This window comes from Pleurodeles waltl, chromosome 1_2 (assembly GCF_031143425.1).
Source record: "Pleurodeles waltl isolate 20211129_DDA chromosome 1_2, aPleWal1.hap1.20221129, whole genome shotgun sequence".
Taxonomy (NCBI): domain Eukaryota; kingdom Metazoa; phylum Chordata; class Amphibia; order Caudata; family Salamandridae; genus Pleurodeles; species Pleurodeles waltl.
The window spans coordinates 825,624,610-825,641,218 of NC_090437.1; the positions used below are offsets into that span (position 1 = coordinate 825,624,610).

Consider the following 16,609-nt stretch of genomic DNA (forward strand, 5'->3'; position numbering starts at 1 on the left):
ATTTGTGTGAAAATCATGCTTGCTCTGGGCGAGTGCTTGAGGAAAGCTGTACATTTATTTTTTATTTTTTTTATAGCACACAACAAAATGTGTTGTAAATGAACTGTGCCGATATTTCAGAATTTAAAAAGTATGGTAGAAACAAGTAAACAAATCAATACACTAGGTAATTACATTTCCACATATGATTTGTGTGTTGTATACTTTTATCAGTGAAACTGTATGTCTGTGCAAATGTAATTGCCATTTCAGTGGAAGATGTGTTGTCTGTAATGGCAGTGTGCTACCACACCATGCATTTTCCACTCTGTCACTCCCCTCTACTCTGCAGCACTCCACACTATGCCACTACACTACACTCTGCTTCACTGTACTCTACTCTGCTCCTCTCCACGCTGCGCCACTTCACTCTACACATTTCTACTCTTCACCACTCTATGCCAATGCACTCTACTACACACTACTCTACTATGCACCACTACACTCTTCGCTACTGTACTCTATGCGACTCTACTTTGCAACACTGCACCCTATGCCACTGCACTCTGCACTAGTGCACTCTAATCTGTACCACTTCACTCTTTGCCAATGCATTCTATACCAATCCACATTTGCTCTACCATGCACCATTCTTCTCTACTCTGAAACAAGCTACTCTGCACCACTCCACTCGGTGCCACTCCACTCGGTGCCACTCCACTCGGTGCCACTCCACTCGGTGCCACTCCACTCGGCGACACTCCACTCGGCGACACTCCACTCGGCGACACTCCACTCTACACCACTGCACTCTGAGCCAATGCACTCTTCATCACTTTACTCAAAACCAATGCACTCTGTGCTGCTGCACTCTATGCCAATTACTCTTCAACACTACATTTTGTGCCACTATACTGTGCAACATTCTACGCCACCATACTCTACCCTGCATCACTTTACACCACTGTACTATACACCACTGCACTCTATGCCATTGTACTCTGAGCCACTCTATTCTACTCTGCACCACTGTACTCTCTGCCACTACTCTGCACCACTACACCACTGCACTCCATGCCAATGTGTTGTATTCTGTACCACTCTACGCCACTGTAGTCAATTCCAGTGCACTCTGCCACTCTACTTTACACCACTGCACCCAATGTCAGTCTACTCTGCAACACTGCACTCTGCCACTCTACCCTACAGCAATCTAATCTGCACCACTCTATGCCTCTTCACACTATACTACTGCACTCTGCCCTGCACCACTCCACTTTACTCTGCACTACTCCACTCTACTGTGCAACATTGCACTCTCCAACACTGAACTCTATGCCACTCCTATCTGTGCCACTGCACTCTACACCACTGCACTGTATTCCACTACACTCTGACACTGCATTTTACACCACTGTACTCTACTGTGACACAGTCTACGCTATGCCACTCTCTTTCACTCTGCACCATTCCACTCTATGCCACTCCACTTTACACCACTGCAATCCACCTTGCTCCACTTCACGCCACTCTGTTCTACACAGCTGCACTCTACGCCACTGCACTCCACGCCAATGCACTCTACATCACTTCACTCAAAACCAATACACTCTGCGCCATTGCACTCTATGCCAGTTTATTCTGTACCACTTCACTGTACACCACTGTACTCTGCAACACTCTACACCACAGCACTGTACTCTGTAATATTGCATTCTGTCACTTTACTCTTCCCCACAGTACTCTACACCACTCTTCTATACACCACTGTACTCTATCTACAACAGTGCTCTGCAACACTGCACTCTCTACCACTGAATTCTATGCCACTCTACTCTGCACCACTCTACTCAGCACTACTCTACACCAGTGCACTATATGCTAGTGAACTCTACACCACTATGCTCTAGAATGCTACACTATACACCACTCTAATATACTGTATACAACTGCATTCTATGCCACTTCACTGTATGCCTCTGTATGCTGCGCTCCATCACTTTACTCTAAGCCTGTTTGCTCTACCCCACTCTTCTATGCGCCACTGCACTCTTCACCAATGCAGTCTAGACCACTCCACTGTACTCCATACCACACCACTCTTTGCCACCCTGCTCTAAAACACTGCATTCTGTACAACTGCACTCTACACCAGTGTACACTATGCCACCTATCTACACCACTACAGTCTACCTTGCACGTCTCCACTCTGCGCCACGTCACTCTACTCTGACATAATCTACTCTACACCTCTGCACTTTGTGGCACTGTACTCCACTCTGCGCCACTGCCCTCTACTCTGCACCACTCTATGCCACAGCACTGTATGCCACTGCTTTCTACCCTGTACTAATCCACTCTACTCTAAAACAATCTCTGCCAGTGCACCCTATTCCACTGCGCCACTCTAATTCCACTCTGTGCGACTCCACATTTTGCCGCTATGCTCTCTATCACTCTACTCTAAACCACCGCACTCTACCCCAATGCACTCAACTCCACTTTACTCAAAACCAATGCAGTCCATGCTACTGCACTCTACCCCAGCTACTCTGCACCGTGGCACTCTATGCCACTATACTCTACTCTGTGACACTCTACGCCACTACATGCCACACCTCTGCACTCTACACTGTACCACTCTACGCTGCTCTACTCTGCACCACTCTACTCTACGCCACTACTCTAAACCACTGCACTCTACTCCAGTGAACTCAACACCACTTTACTCAAAATCAGTGCAGTGTATGCCAACTACTCACACCACTGCACTCTGCGCCACTATACTTTACGCAGCTGTGCTCAACACCACTACACACCATTACGCTGTACATCACTGCACTCTATACCACTCTTTTCTCCTCTGCACTGCTGTACTCCACGCCACTGCTTTCTGCACCATTCTCATCTGTGCCACTATATTCTACGACACCCTGCAAGACCGCACTCTCACTACTACATGTTACTCCACTGTTCGCTACTTTACTTCACTCAAATCTACATCCCTCTTCTGCACTCTATTCCAGTGCACTCTAACCCACTACATTCTGCGCCACTCCCCACCAGTCTATTCTATTCTGCACTACTTCACTCCCTTGCGCTGCACTCTGCATCACTCAACTGTACTCAACTGTACTTCACTGTACCCTGCACCACTCTTCTCTACGCCACTTGACTCTGACAGTCGACGTCACTGCTTTCTACGCCAATGCACTCTACACCAGTCTATTCAAAACCCATGCACTCTACATCACTGCACTCTACGACAACATATTCTGCACCACTGTACTTTACACCACTTCACTCTAGGCCACTCTTCTCCACTCTGTGACACTCCACTCTATGACACTCTACGATACTCCACCCTATGACGCTATACTCCACTCTATGCCACTCCCCTCTACACAGACTACTCCACTCCGTGCCACTCCGACACTCTATGCCACTCCACGCCACTTGACTCTACAATACTCTACTCAACTCTTATTCCACTCTCATACTCCTCTCCACTTTACAACACTGTGCTCTGCAACACTTTACTCCACTCAAAGCAGCACCCTGTATGTCACTCCACTGAGCTGTATACAACATTCTGTGCCTCTCTACTCTCGCATCTCTACTCCACACTGACACTACTCTGTGCCTTTCCACTCTGACACTCTACTGTCTGCATTACACTTCACGCCACTCCTTGACACTCCAGTTCACTCCACGCCACTCAACTCTGCTCTACGACACTCCATAACACTCCTCTCTACTCCACTTTGACACTTCACTCCATGCCACTCTCCTTTCCCCCACTAACATTTAGTCATGCTGAACAGCACCACACTGGTGTACAACATGGCTAAAACATATTGGCAAAGCCAAGTAGCTCTTGCATAGGCGAGACCATTTGGCTTTGCCAATGCTTGTTCTGTAAAGTGTTCTCCTTGGCAGTACCCACCTTTTTCACAGTTTTTAATATTTGTTTAGCTCTTGTGCTCCATGCAGTTTATTTGGTTAAAATCTACAAGCGATAACATGGGAAGAGCTGCAGATGCATACAAATGCATACATGAGTAGAAAGTGACGAGAAATCACATGAGTCTAATGTCCCTGGTCAGAGTGCTCACAGTTTTAATGTTGGGCTAATACACGTGGGTTCGTATTTAGGCGACAGAACGTGCTAGCGTTTTCTTTTTGTGTCTATCACAGTTTTAACTGTTATACTGCCTGCCTCTAAATAAAGTCCTATTCTTCGTTGAACTTACTACTAGCTGCAGGTTCAATTTATGTTGGAATTTGTTAACCCCCTAACGCTAGCTACAGTAAAACTTGTCTGCTCGACTTCACTCCTTCTGGAGTGTTATGCGCCCTGAAGGCAATCAGTTGATTATCCAGTTGTAGAGAATTACCATTGCTGGTTCCGGTACACCAGTGTTTATATTAATACATAACGTGAATGCTGATAAGAAGCCACTGAGTGGCCTATCGCCCTGAGAGAAATCCCCATACTCACAACTCACAAACTCACTGTCTCACATCTAACATCCACCTCACCTTCTCCGTCCTTTTCAACTTGCTCGCTCTCTATTTAGAGATTTCAAAACCATGGTATGGATCCAACTTATCAACAACGTTTTTCTCATCTATGTATCATCACGAATTTCAACCACTCTGTATAGAAGTGCAAACCAGTACTAAATATGGGGTTGGTTTGTGCTGATTTAAAGTAAGACTGTAATGAGTAACTAGATGCCCAGACATGGTTAGGGTAAAATGTGCTTTGGAGGCACGTTACAGACATGCATAGGAAACAGATACCTTTTTTCTAAAGGTTTATCTCTCTCGCTCGCTTTCTTTCTGCCTTCCATCACCACTCCTCCCTTAATAGGTCTATCTCATGATCCTAGCTTTGATTTCACTCGCTGCATAGGGAAGTTGCTCACTGGTAATGACAGCTGGAGATATGTAGTCGCTTCTGTCCTTTGAAATACCTCTCGACAGGGCAGGCTTCTTCTAGTCAAAAACACAGTGTGGTTTGACTCTGCCCTCTTTCCTGGCTTGGTCCCCGTCAACTGAGGCTCTTCACCAAGGACTCTGGGCCACCTCTAGCCTCGTGTTAGTCTTCTCTATACCAACCAGGTTTGAAAGGCTCTCTCTCGTCATCTTAACCCCCGGCAACTCATGCTAGAGCACTACAATGAAAGTAAGGACGGTGGTCTCCCTAGTCAGACTTTACTTAGTTCAGAGGCAAGTGATATGGACGTTCTAGAAGGCACACAGCAAGAAGTAGCACATCTACCACTGTTTCACCTTCATTGCTCCCAGGTGCCATGCGCAGACTTGGGATGAATGGGAAACCACAGTAGGTAATAGATTCCTTTTGGGTGATTCCTATTTAGCTCTCCTTTCTCATGCACCTGCCCGTTTCCTTGTTACAGTTTGTTCCACATGTATTAATTCCCAGCGGCGGCTGTCTCAGTTCACTCTCTGGTATGAATCAGTTGTCCTAGAGTCAGCTGAAAGTCCTGATAAGTCCACCATAGGGAGGTCCCCTACGTTTGATTCTTAGATGTCTCAGTCACTTGTAAAGGAGTCTAAACAAGCACTGTGCTTCCTTTTTCACTGTGGGAAGTACCCGTGTCACCTCTTAAGCGCCTCTAGAAAGATTGTGTAAGCTACATTACTTAGTAGCAGAATTTGAAACTGTTTCTTTCAACAGGTTTACATCCACAAATTGCATGCAAAATTTCTCAACCTGCTATATGCCTTAAAATGCTTCATTAAAAATTGACCTTCAATGAAACTCTCATTCCTTGTTTTTAATGAACCTTTTCTTCCCCTTCTACTTGCCTCTTCTGTATATAAATTCATCTAAATCTCATGCCTATGTGTCCTAAGCTCCTTTGGAAACCATAGCAATACCTGTTAATTTCAGTAAGCAATTGCTTCTCACATAGTCCCCTCTAATGATCACATCTATGGCAATAATGTACCACAAGGAAACTGGAGTGAGTGCATGGAATGAGCATGCAAAACTAACCCCAATAACTAATGAACGAACCACTAACTTTAGGCTCCGAGTTTGCGTCCTACTCGTCCTAAAGCACTTCAAAGCCTTGTCTGGGGTAAATGCAATTTGAAAAATGTGATCTATCTTAGTGATGAATGGGTGCCACTTCCATAGAAGTTAGTCCACTCTGTGCTGAAGGCTGGGTTGTGCACAGTTTACGGAGAAGCAGTTATTATTCAGGCTACTTGGCTTTGCACCCTTTTTTGCCTGCATTAATTTGTCCGAAATGTATTTACTTGTGTTTAATGTAGAATCGGTATAGCGAGCTAGTAGCATTTTTTGGCAAGATAACTGAAGTCATCGAAAGAAGAGTCTCTCACCACAGTCATATTGGCCTCTGTGCTCAGCACTTTGCAAGAGAACCAATCGCCGCCTTTCAATAGATCCTACATCAAATAAAAGACCTATTTGTTCAGGGAACTCACAACCTGAAATCCGCTTGTCACTGAGCTGTGAGTTTTCCCTAAGCTAGTGTGGTGCCTAAGAGGTCCGAAAGATTCTGGGGTTTCAGGAAAGCATCACCAGACACAGGCCATGCTTCATGTTTAGGATGTCACCTTATGTTGGATATTCAGCATGTCTTTATAGTGCCCCAAATACCCCAGCAGTTCCAGACAGTTCCACACAACTTATTTGGCCCCCGTCTTCCTTCTCCCACCATACCACCGGACTTGGGTGAAACTGGATGTTGTACATCTTTTACATAAATGAATGTAAACTATCTACTCAAGTACAACACTAGATGGTTAGAGATACTAATTATCATAAAAACCACAAGATGATTCTGTTTGAGATTTTTATGTTTACATGTTTTGCTTTGAGTGTCTTGTATAACTTAACTCGCTGTGCAGTATGGTTAAAGTGATGCTTTTTTATTCCAGGAAGAGCCAGCCGTCAAACATCCTGTCCCACATGAGGATGGAAACATTCCACCAGCCAAAAAGGATAACTTCGAGCCTGTCGTTCCCTGGCCACACGTGGAAGGAATGGAAGTCAACCTTGAAGATATTCGAAGGAAGAATAAGGCAAAGGTGGAAAAAGAGCACCCAGATGCCAAAGTCAATCAACAGAATATCATGCAGCGCCAGTACCTCACCTTCAAGCCCCAAACTCATGTCTATCGCGATCCGGAATTAACGGCAGGAGTGCTGGGTAACTTGGAACCCAAAGAGCCTGAGCCCCTCGGAGTTGTGGGCGGGCCCGGAGAGGAGGCAAAGAAGTTTGTTTTGGGGCCAGAGTACAAGGACGCTATTCAGAACAGCATCAAAGAGTTTGGTTTTAATATGGTGGCAAGTGATATGATCTCACTGGACCGAACCATCAGCGACCTTCGGCAGCCAGAGTAAGTAGACGCATTTATTTTATTTGTGACATTTTCTTTTCCAGTTTACTATGGTGATTTAGTATCGTTGCAAATGTACTTGAACTGATGAGTGTCCCTCCACTATTGTGTTAAGTTGTTCTTTCTGATTAGTTGATTGCTTACTCTTTATTCTTCACTTAATATTTTTGTCAAATCCTATTCCATTTGTTTGGTATTTTTTGTACTGAGAGTTTAACTATTAAATCTACAAAACTTGAGTTTCTTATGATAGCACATCATACGAGTAGAAATACATTAAGCGTTCATTCACTTCCGACAACGCCGATAAAGAAATAATGCAGATGTAGCAAGCTTTAATTAACTTTTTCAGTTTCCTCTAGGTTTGTCAACAATATCCAATTTTTTGTAAACATGTGTTAGTTGAAAGCATAAGATTGATCTGTGATTGAAATAAGCTCCAAAACGTGCATTTCTTCTTTGGGAACAATGGTCTTTTAAAATTGTGCTCAATTGTCGTGGATTTGTTAAGGGAACTGTGCAATAAATGAGTATGTAATGACTCAGATGAGACACAGTTGTAAAGAAGTATCTACTCACCTTAATGAGGCCCTGTCACATTCACCTACTGAGAAGGTTATGCCTTCTCCGCCTTCCGTCCCGACACTCCCTGTGCCTTTACTTACCCCTTCAGCCGTCCTGCAGAGCCACTTTCACCACAAAGTAGCCTAGAAGCTACTGGACTTGGACTCCAGTGTGTGGTCGTACACCCTAGTACTGGTGATTCAACACAGGCCAGACTATGGAATTGGCAGCACCAGTGAAGGATTTGTGTGGTGGATCCGTTAGATATTGTGCCCATATCTTGGTTTTGCAGCAGGTGCACTGGGAGATATGTCAGACAGTGGTCTGCAGTAGATCGGAATTCCAGGTCCTGCGTGTTATTTTTTCAGAACAAAGCATTAGACCACCATTTCTTCAAACAAGAATATTTTTGCCATGATTGCTCTGGTACACCACATATAACTTTTTTTACAAAAAAAAAAAAGCTTCCCCCACACCTATATCGAAAGGGATTGATGGCGGGGAACAAGAAAAGGAAGTAATCTTAACATCATGACAATTCAAAAATCAAAATACATATCTTGACCGCTCTCCTAAGCCTAGAAAAAGAAGGGCAAATTATGCCAGCCAATGCAGGTAATCGCTGGCCAGTGGCCCCTCGCGTTGAGCCTTCAGTGTCATGTGAAGCTAAAGTGCCGCCTTGTGCCTCTAATCAATCAGCGGATTTTGAATCCTTTGCAGGTCTTATGCCCTGTTCTATGTTCAGGTGCTGTAATTTGAAAAAAAATCAATACATTTGCCTCCTTCATGTGTGCCTCTTTCTATGACCTGGTGAAACGCAGGACCCTTTCACTTTTCTGAGGTTGAGCTCAACTCAGCAATTACCATTGGATTCAAAGGGGATGGATTGTTGGCTCCCCTTTCTCACTGTCTCCCTGGTATGATTCATGCAGTGCTGGGAATTGTGGCCATAGTTGGGGTTTGAATTCTTTGGCGCTTTTCCTTGGGAGGGGAAGGCTTGGCCTTCCTTTGTTTCTTGCCTGCCCCCTGTAATGTCAGAACCTGCTCTGGTGTGCTTCCCGCCTGTTTGTTGACAGCGTCTTCTTCCTTTCCATGCTATCCTCCATGGTTGCTCCGCAGCCGATGGTTGCAGCGTGGCTGATTTTTCCTGATTTTGATGTTGTTACACCACATGCTTCATGGTGATGGGCGCGCGGTGCCTGAAGGCTCTGTTCGGTGCCTCTTTGACTTTGGTGCCTGGCATGGTCTGCTGCAGCAGCCGATGGTTAAGGCTGCTGCTGTTCCCTGCACCATGTGCTTCCCTGTATAATGTGCAGTGGCTGGGCTGTTTTCTTCTCCCTGCCTCATTTCTGTGCCTGATGGGCTTCCTTCTGTGGGTGCGATGCTTGGGGGCCTTCCAATGTCCCATGTCGAGTCTTCTTCCATAGTGCAGAGCTTCCTGTGGTTGCTCTGCCTGGTTAGGTTTAGCATCCCCTTTGACTGCATATAGTGGTGGGAGATCTTCTGTCTCGATTTCCTGGAGGAGCTTAATTCAGGTCATGCTCTTCCCATTCAGGCATTATTATTGGTTGAAGGAGCACTGTGGTGGTGAGTTCGTGGCCTACTGTTTTCTGTTTCAAGTGCCCTACATATACAAAAAAAGTTCTAAACAAACTTAATAATAGTATATTTATTATTCCTTGCTTGATTTTTTATTTTTTTTTGACATTCGTAACTGGGTTGTGAATCTGTGCACATTTTTGTGGGCATTAGTTTAGATTATTTGGGGTCCTTTAGGGCCTTATATGAGGGTCATGCCTTCTTCTTCCTGTCAGTTCTCCATGGAACACAGGAAGAGGTCGACTAAGCATCATCATTGCTCCACTGTTGTTCAGGAGGGGAGGAAAAGGCAGAAGTCTGAGGATGTTCTCCTGGTTCCTCTCAAGGCTTTGGGCCTTCTCTGAAGATAAATTCCAGCTTTTTTTAATCTTCCCTCTCTGACACGTTTTTGAGGTCCAAGGACTCTGGGGGCTCATGTTACTCTCCCTCTTCTCCTACCTCTTCAGTTTCTTCTTTGGTTGTGTCATCTCCCTCCTCTTTTTTTGTCCCTGCCTTCTCCAGAATATGATGAGGATGTTGAGTCTCCGATGGCTGAGGCTCTGCGTAGGTCCAGATTCCTTCAGAAATCTGTTCTTTTGTCCCCTTTCTGGTATCTGGGTGACAATCTGAGTACCCCTATAGAGGATGATGTCCTAGGTCCTAGCTTAGGCTTTTTTCAACAGTTTCATTCTTGCCCACCTGCTTGTTTGGCTGTAAACAAGGAAGTGTTGGATCTTATACTTTGTGAATGGAAGGATCATGAAAAAGCGGATCTACTTAAATTTTGACTCATCTTTATCCTCTGGCCAAAGGCGATGTTCAGTTCCCTTCCACTTTGAGGACTGATTCTCTGCTTTCTCATTTGACTGGTCGTCCTTCTGTTATGTCGGAGAAGGTTCCCATTTCTGATTTTGTTGTTAGTCGGGTGAAGGCTTCCTTGAAGAAATAGTTTTCTGGTTTGAACCTGGCCCTTCGGCTGTGATTTATGCAATATGTGCCTCTTAGTGTCTGGTTAAGGACTTCCAGTCTTTGACGTCGGCAATCCAGGAACGGGTTCCTCGCTGTTTGCTTACATGGAGACTCAAGCTAAGTTTTTGGCGGGTGTTTCCTGTGATGTTCTGAAAGCCTTAACTGCTGCCATGGCTTCTTCAGTTTCTGGAAGGGGGACTCTGCTCATAAGTCAGGGTTCTTACATATGCCCTTCACTGGTAGCTGCCTTTTTGGGGAAGATTTGGAACCTATGCTCCATAAGGCTTTCAACAATCAGAAACATTCCCAGATTTTTCGCTCATATCAATGTGCTGACGCCACTTGTAAATCCTTTTTCCTTCCAACTTGGCAAAAAGAAGTCTCAGACGCGTGGGTGTTTGTTAACTTCAGCTGGATACTTCCTCGACTTCATCAGCTATCGTCCCCAATCAGGTCAGATGCAGTCTCTCTCATGCCTTTCCGACCTCCCTCTTCTCTCTCAGGAGATTGCGGATCTCGTCAGGAAATGTGCTGTGGTACCAGTTCTGGTGGGGCAGCAAGGGAAAAGGTTTTTACTCTCCGGTCTTCCTGGTTCCGAAGCCTGCACAAAAGGTAAGACTCATTTCCAATGTCCAGCAACTGAACTGCTTCCTGAGGAAGCCTCTTTTAAGACGGACACTCTGCAACGCATTATTCCACTTGTTCGCCCAGGTGAATGGCTGGCCTCCTTGCACTTGAGGGATGCATATCTGCACATTCCCATTGCTCAGCCCCATCAACGGTTTCTTCGCATCTGTGTGGGTAGCCTTGCCACCTCCCCCAGATTGTTCAACAAGGTGATGGCCCCTATGGTGGCTTATCCTTCTCGTCTTGCGGTGATGGTTTATCCCTACCTAAACGATTGGCTACTCCATCATCCTGTGTTGTCCGTGCTTCAGTCTCAGATTATGCTGGTGTGCAAGCCTCTGGAGGACTTTGGCGTGCTTGTGAATTGGGAGAAGCCACATCTTACCCCTACTCAGGACCTGCAGTTTATTGGGGCCTGTGGCCTTGGTCAGTCTTCCTCTGGACCGGGCACAGGTGTTGCAAGACCTCCTCCAGGCTCTGGGCACGAGGGATGTGGCGCCGCTCGAGACTGGCTGCATCTTCAGGGTCACATGACATGTGTGGTTTGATGCCACACATATTTTTTTCTCTTGCAACTTTCCTGATTGGCTTGTGAATTGTTTTTCCTTTTTCTTTCAGGCATCCTGCGCCTTTGTCGTTCCTTGGCCTCTGCTGCACTTGGGTCCGCTGGTACGCCATCTGCCCTCTCATTGCACACCGAGCCTTCAACCACAGGATTCCGTGGTACCCGTCCCCCCCCCACATTTGGCTCTTGCTACAGTGGTGGCTTGATCCCATCAATTTGGCCAGAGGATTCCCTCTTACCCTCTCAGGGTCATTACTACCGATGCCAGCAGGCTGGGATGAGGGGCTACTTTAGGCAGCCTTTTGGTTCAGAGACAGTGGTCTCCTCTGGAGAGCAGGCCCTGTTCGAATTGGAGGGAGTTAGAAGCAATTATTCTGGCTCTGCAGTATTTTTTCCCCTTGATCATCAATCAGGTGGTTCTGGTAAGGACAGACAACACTGTTGCCAAGGCTTTTATTATCAGGCAGTCAGGGACGGGGTCTCTGTTTTTGGCCTCTTTGGCATTTCAGGTGGGGAGTTGGGCAGAATCTCACTTCCTGTCCCTCTCTGTGGCGTATATTTGAGGGAAGGACAATGTGCAGGCAGAGCGTTTCAGCACCGTTTTTCCTTCTTCCCTCAATTTCTGTCTGGCACCTTTATTTTCACCCACGGTGACAGAGGTTCGGCACTCCTCAAGTCAACCTGTTTGCCTCCGCAGAGAATTCCCTCCTTCCCAGGGTTTCTCCAGGTTACCAGAGCCGGGGTGTTGGGCATTGGTTGCTCTGTCCCAACTCTGGCCACAGGTGCTTCTGTATGTTTTTCCTCAATTCCCTCTCCTTCCCAAGCTTTTGGCCAGACTTCAGAGTGAGTGAGTGTGTTTCATTGTTGTCACTCCCTGTTGGGCGTGAATGGGTTGGTTTCCTCTGATGCGGCTGATGGTGGCAGAGCCGGAATGGATCCTCCCCGTTCCACCTATATCCCCTTCGGACTGCCATTCTTCCCCCAGCCACTTGTCAGCAGATGTGTCTGACAGCAGGGCTCTTGAAAGGAGGGGTTTAATGTTGCAGGGTCTCTCCTCGCTGGTAGCGGCCTCCATTCACCACTCTCGGAAGGGGTAAACTAGGAAGGTTTATGCTCTTCATTGGTCTTCGTTTTTTCAGTGGTGTGAAAATTGGTCTTTGGATCCTTCTACTTGTCCTGCCTTCTGGGTTTTACAGTTTCTACAGGATGGCTTCCAGAAGGGTTTGGCAGTTTCTACTTTGAGGGTACAATGGGCTGCTATTAGGGCGAATTGCTTGCCTTTTGGTGTGCCTGAACTGTTTTCTTTGGTTCCAGCCTTCTTATGAGGTTTGATCATACCTCATGTTCGTTCAGTGGTCTCTGCCTGGGATTTGTCTTTAGTCCTTCGGGCCCTTTAGTCTCCTCCTTTTGAGCCCCTGGACAGTGTGAGTTTGAGGTTTCTTTCTTTGAAAGTTTTCTTCTTGGTAGCCATCACTTGTGCACAGAGGTTGGGTGAGCTGGGGTCTCTGTCCATCAGGCCTCCCTATTTTCGGATTTTCCCCTACAGGCTTGTCCTCCGTTTGGGTCCTGGTTTTCTCCCCAAGGTTGTTTCCTTCTTTCACCGGCACCAGGAGATAACTTTGCCCTCTATTTTCCAGAGCCTACTAATCATGAGGAGGAAACCTTACCCAAATTGGATGTGTTAAGGACTGTGATGATCTATCTGTCTTGCACCAAGGATTTCCATCAGTGTGAGAGCCTCTTTGTGAACTTTGGTGTCTTTTTTGTCATGGCCTGAAAGCTTCTATGCCTACTTTGTGTAGCAGGATTTGCTCTTTGATGTCCCTGGCTTATGATTCTCAGCATGTCTGTCTGCCGGGTGCAGTCCAGGGCGGTCCACGAGGGGCATGGCAGCTTCATGGGCAGAAGCTCAAGGTGTTTCCATTTTGGACATTTGTCAGGCAGTCCTTTGGGCTTCTCCCTCTACCTTTGTCACATATTACAGGTTGGATGTGAATGATTCCTTGTCCTTCGGATCTCGAGTATTGGCTGCTGTTACTCAGTAAACAACTTGATCTCCCTTCTGATGCCTTTCTGGTTTGCAATAAACTTGTTTCTGCAGTACCCAGATTCCTGTGGCATTATTCTTCAAGAGTTTCAGGTTGTTCTTGATTTGTTTTAGTATATCATCATGTGAGTAAGTTTTAGGATGGGAAATGGGGCTGAGGAGGTAATGAATTCATTATTTACCAGTAATTCTCATTACTCCAAATACCCTATTTCCTATACCAATACTTACATCCCACCCTCCGAGTTCCTTCCCGGATCACAACCTGACCCCCTTAGCTCTTGAGCTTGGGGATGTACAGGATGTTTTCTGGGCTCCATACCTGTTTTTCACTAGGTTGGTGGAAGGTGATTGGAGATTAGGAAGTGGGGGAGGTTTCTTTGTATAGAGCCCTTTTGATTAGTTCTGGCTAAGGCATGAGGGCCTGGGCAGAGGTGGAACACCTCATGTGAGCAAGTATTGGTACGAGAAATAGGGTATTCAGAGTGATGAAAATTACCGGTGAGTAAAGAATTAATTTACTATAGTGACCACAGTAACTGAGTCCACCACTGTGAATGTTTTGTGAAACTGGGTGGGCACGTAGAGCAGAGGTTTACCTGAATGGTCTGTGTTACTATAATTAACTGTTGTCAAGCCATGAAAGAATAAAGGGGCTTGTCCAATATCCCTAGAAACCTAAATACTGAAGAAATTGAGAGTCTTTGAAATTATTTTTTGAGTTTATAAAAAATAAAATGTGATATCTGCATCTAAAATTGCAGTATCTTATAACAGAGTAGCCTCAGATGAAGTAACCGTAGTCAACTAGTTCTTCCTTATTAAAACGTTGGAACGTGTTCAATGGTCACCCGAAGGAACTTTTGCAAAAAAAAATATGTATGTAAGTCTGTTCAGATTACATAAATATTTTTTCTGCGTATACAGTATAGGACAAATTACCAGGGGTAGGAAGAAAGCAGATGGTGCAGTGCTTAAAGGAGCTAATAGTGTCAGTGAAATCTTAAAAGGAAATGCAAAATGGAATATACAAATACAGAGATCTCCTAATAGCCATTCCTACATAGTAGGAATCGCTATTAAGAAAACGCTTTTTAAGAAATACTAAACCATTCCTTCCAGTGGTCCTAATGGCCCATAGGTAGGAATGATTTTTCATTTCCTAATCGAAAATTAGAAAATGCAATACCAAGGGTGTTTATGGCCATAATGCACCCCCCCCGCCCGATGCTCCCCAAAAACAGGTGGTACACATGTAACATGCACAAATGCCCTAAGGGCATGTGCGCGCAACATGTAACTTTAGAAAATGCATTTTAGGTGTATTTTTTTTAATTGCACATGGTTATCATTGACTTGGAGTCAATGGTAATAGTATTTCCTAAATGTCCATTTCACATTTAGTCAATGTTTGTACATGTGCTTAGGAAATTGCAAATAGGAAATCTTTATTTGTGATTTCCTATTTGGGGATCGTAAAATGAAATTTCTTCTGGGTAGAATTCACATTTTGCGATTACCTAAATGCCTTTGTATTTAGGGAAAGGCCATGTAGCACTACTTAAGGGACCGGAACTGCGATTCGGTCTGTTAAGAAATGCTAAATGCTTTCATACATCTGGCCCATTGTGACTCATTATGTCCTAGTCTTCCCTGAAAAGCGTTCTAAGGTGATGGCTAATCATTTAGTTTCTCTCTTTACTATCAGAGTCTTATCCATTAGGCTCTTGTTTTCCTATTTTGTAACTTTCACTGCCTATATATTAGGACATTGCCTATGGCTTAGAATACAGTAAAGGTTTCTATTGGCCATTCTCTCGTATGGTATGCTGGATCAATCATACCTGACTTGATTGTTGCCTTTATGAACCTTCGCTCATTCACGGGGTAGAGTGCCCTTTAATGATTATGGCTGTAATTTGATGTCAGTACTTCAGGATCCAGTTGTCTGGGAACTTTTATCTCAGGAATAAGCAAGTTTTCACTTCCTTCCTTAATTTTAGGTGTTTGTATATGTTCTATGTGTTCTTATTATGCTTAACAAGGAGCTCCAGAGTTTTGCTGATTGATTTTATAATAAGGACCCTCCCATTAACTTTTTCTACCTGACAGAGATTTCTAGCTGCAGATTCCATCCCTAGAATTATACCAGGCTTCAGACTAGATCCGGAAGATTTTTTTGTGAACAGTACCCCTGACTGCTGGTAGGTGGCATCAATTGGCTTTATGTGCATCGTCAGCGTCGCCCACGCTGGAAGTGACAACCCCAGCACCTATATAAGCGTCTCCCAGGCGCGCTGACGTCAGTTACTTTCTTTCGTACCAGCTAGTGCAGATCTCAGAAGAGCTACCCCTTCAGTCACTTTTTGACCGAGCTTTTTTGACTTTTTGTCAAGACTTTTTCAAGGTTTTCCTCCTGGTATGGCAGAATGTCATTCAAAAAGTCCTGCTTCAAACCAGGCGGCGACTGACACTGGCCGCTGTTGATGATGGACCTGCATATTGTTTGCTTGTGGTGCCATGAGCGTGACCACGACCCGAAGTCATGCTCCGACTGTCACACCATGAGTCTCAAGGCTTTGAGGGAGCGCTCGCTCAAGCTAATGGCGCAGCCCGTTGTGCAACGCCACACCATTTGAGGTCCCGGTTGAGAGGGAGGTCCTGGGACTGGTCGCAGAGTCCAAGGCTGTCTTCTCACTCCAAATCTTTGGGACATTCAGCTATGTCCCGGCATAAGAATAAGTCGAAGCATGCTTCGACTTCTCTGCATCCATTGCTCAATGAGACACAGGGCTGTCAGCATTGTAGGCCTTGCTCCGCGGTTGAGCCAGGGCCGACTATGCACTTCCTAGAGTTTCTCGGAATCAGAGCGACTCCCAT

The 16,609-nt window shown here is 45.4% G+C and overlaps 1 protein-coding gene across 3 annotated transcripts in view; it reads left to right on the forward strand.

Moving 5' to 3' along the window:
* GALNT7 (polypeptide N-acetylgalactosaminyltransferase 7) overlaps positions 1-16,609 on the forward strand; it is a 456,997-nt gene that overhangs the window by 133,959 nt on the left and 306,429 nt on the right. For all 3 annotated transcript variants that reach the window (XM_069244367.1, XM_069244357.1, XM_069244375.1), the window contains exon 2: positions 6,919-7,379. In XM_069244367.1, the coding sequence (XP_069100468.1) occupies positions 6,919-7,379 (461 nt within the window). The remainder of the gene's footprint in view (positions 1-6,918; positions 7,380-16,609) is intronic.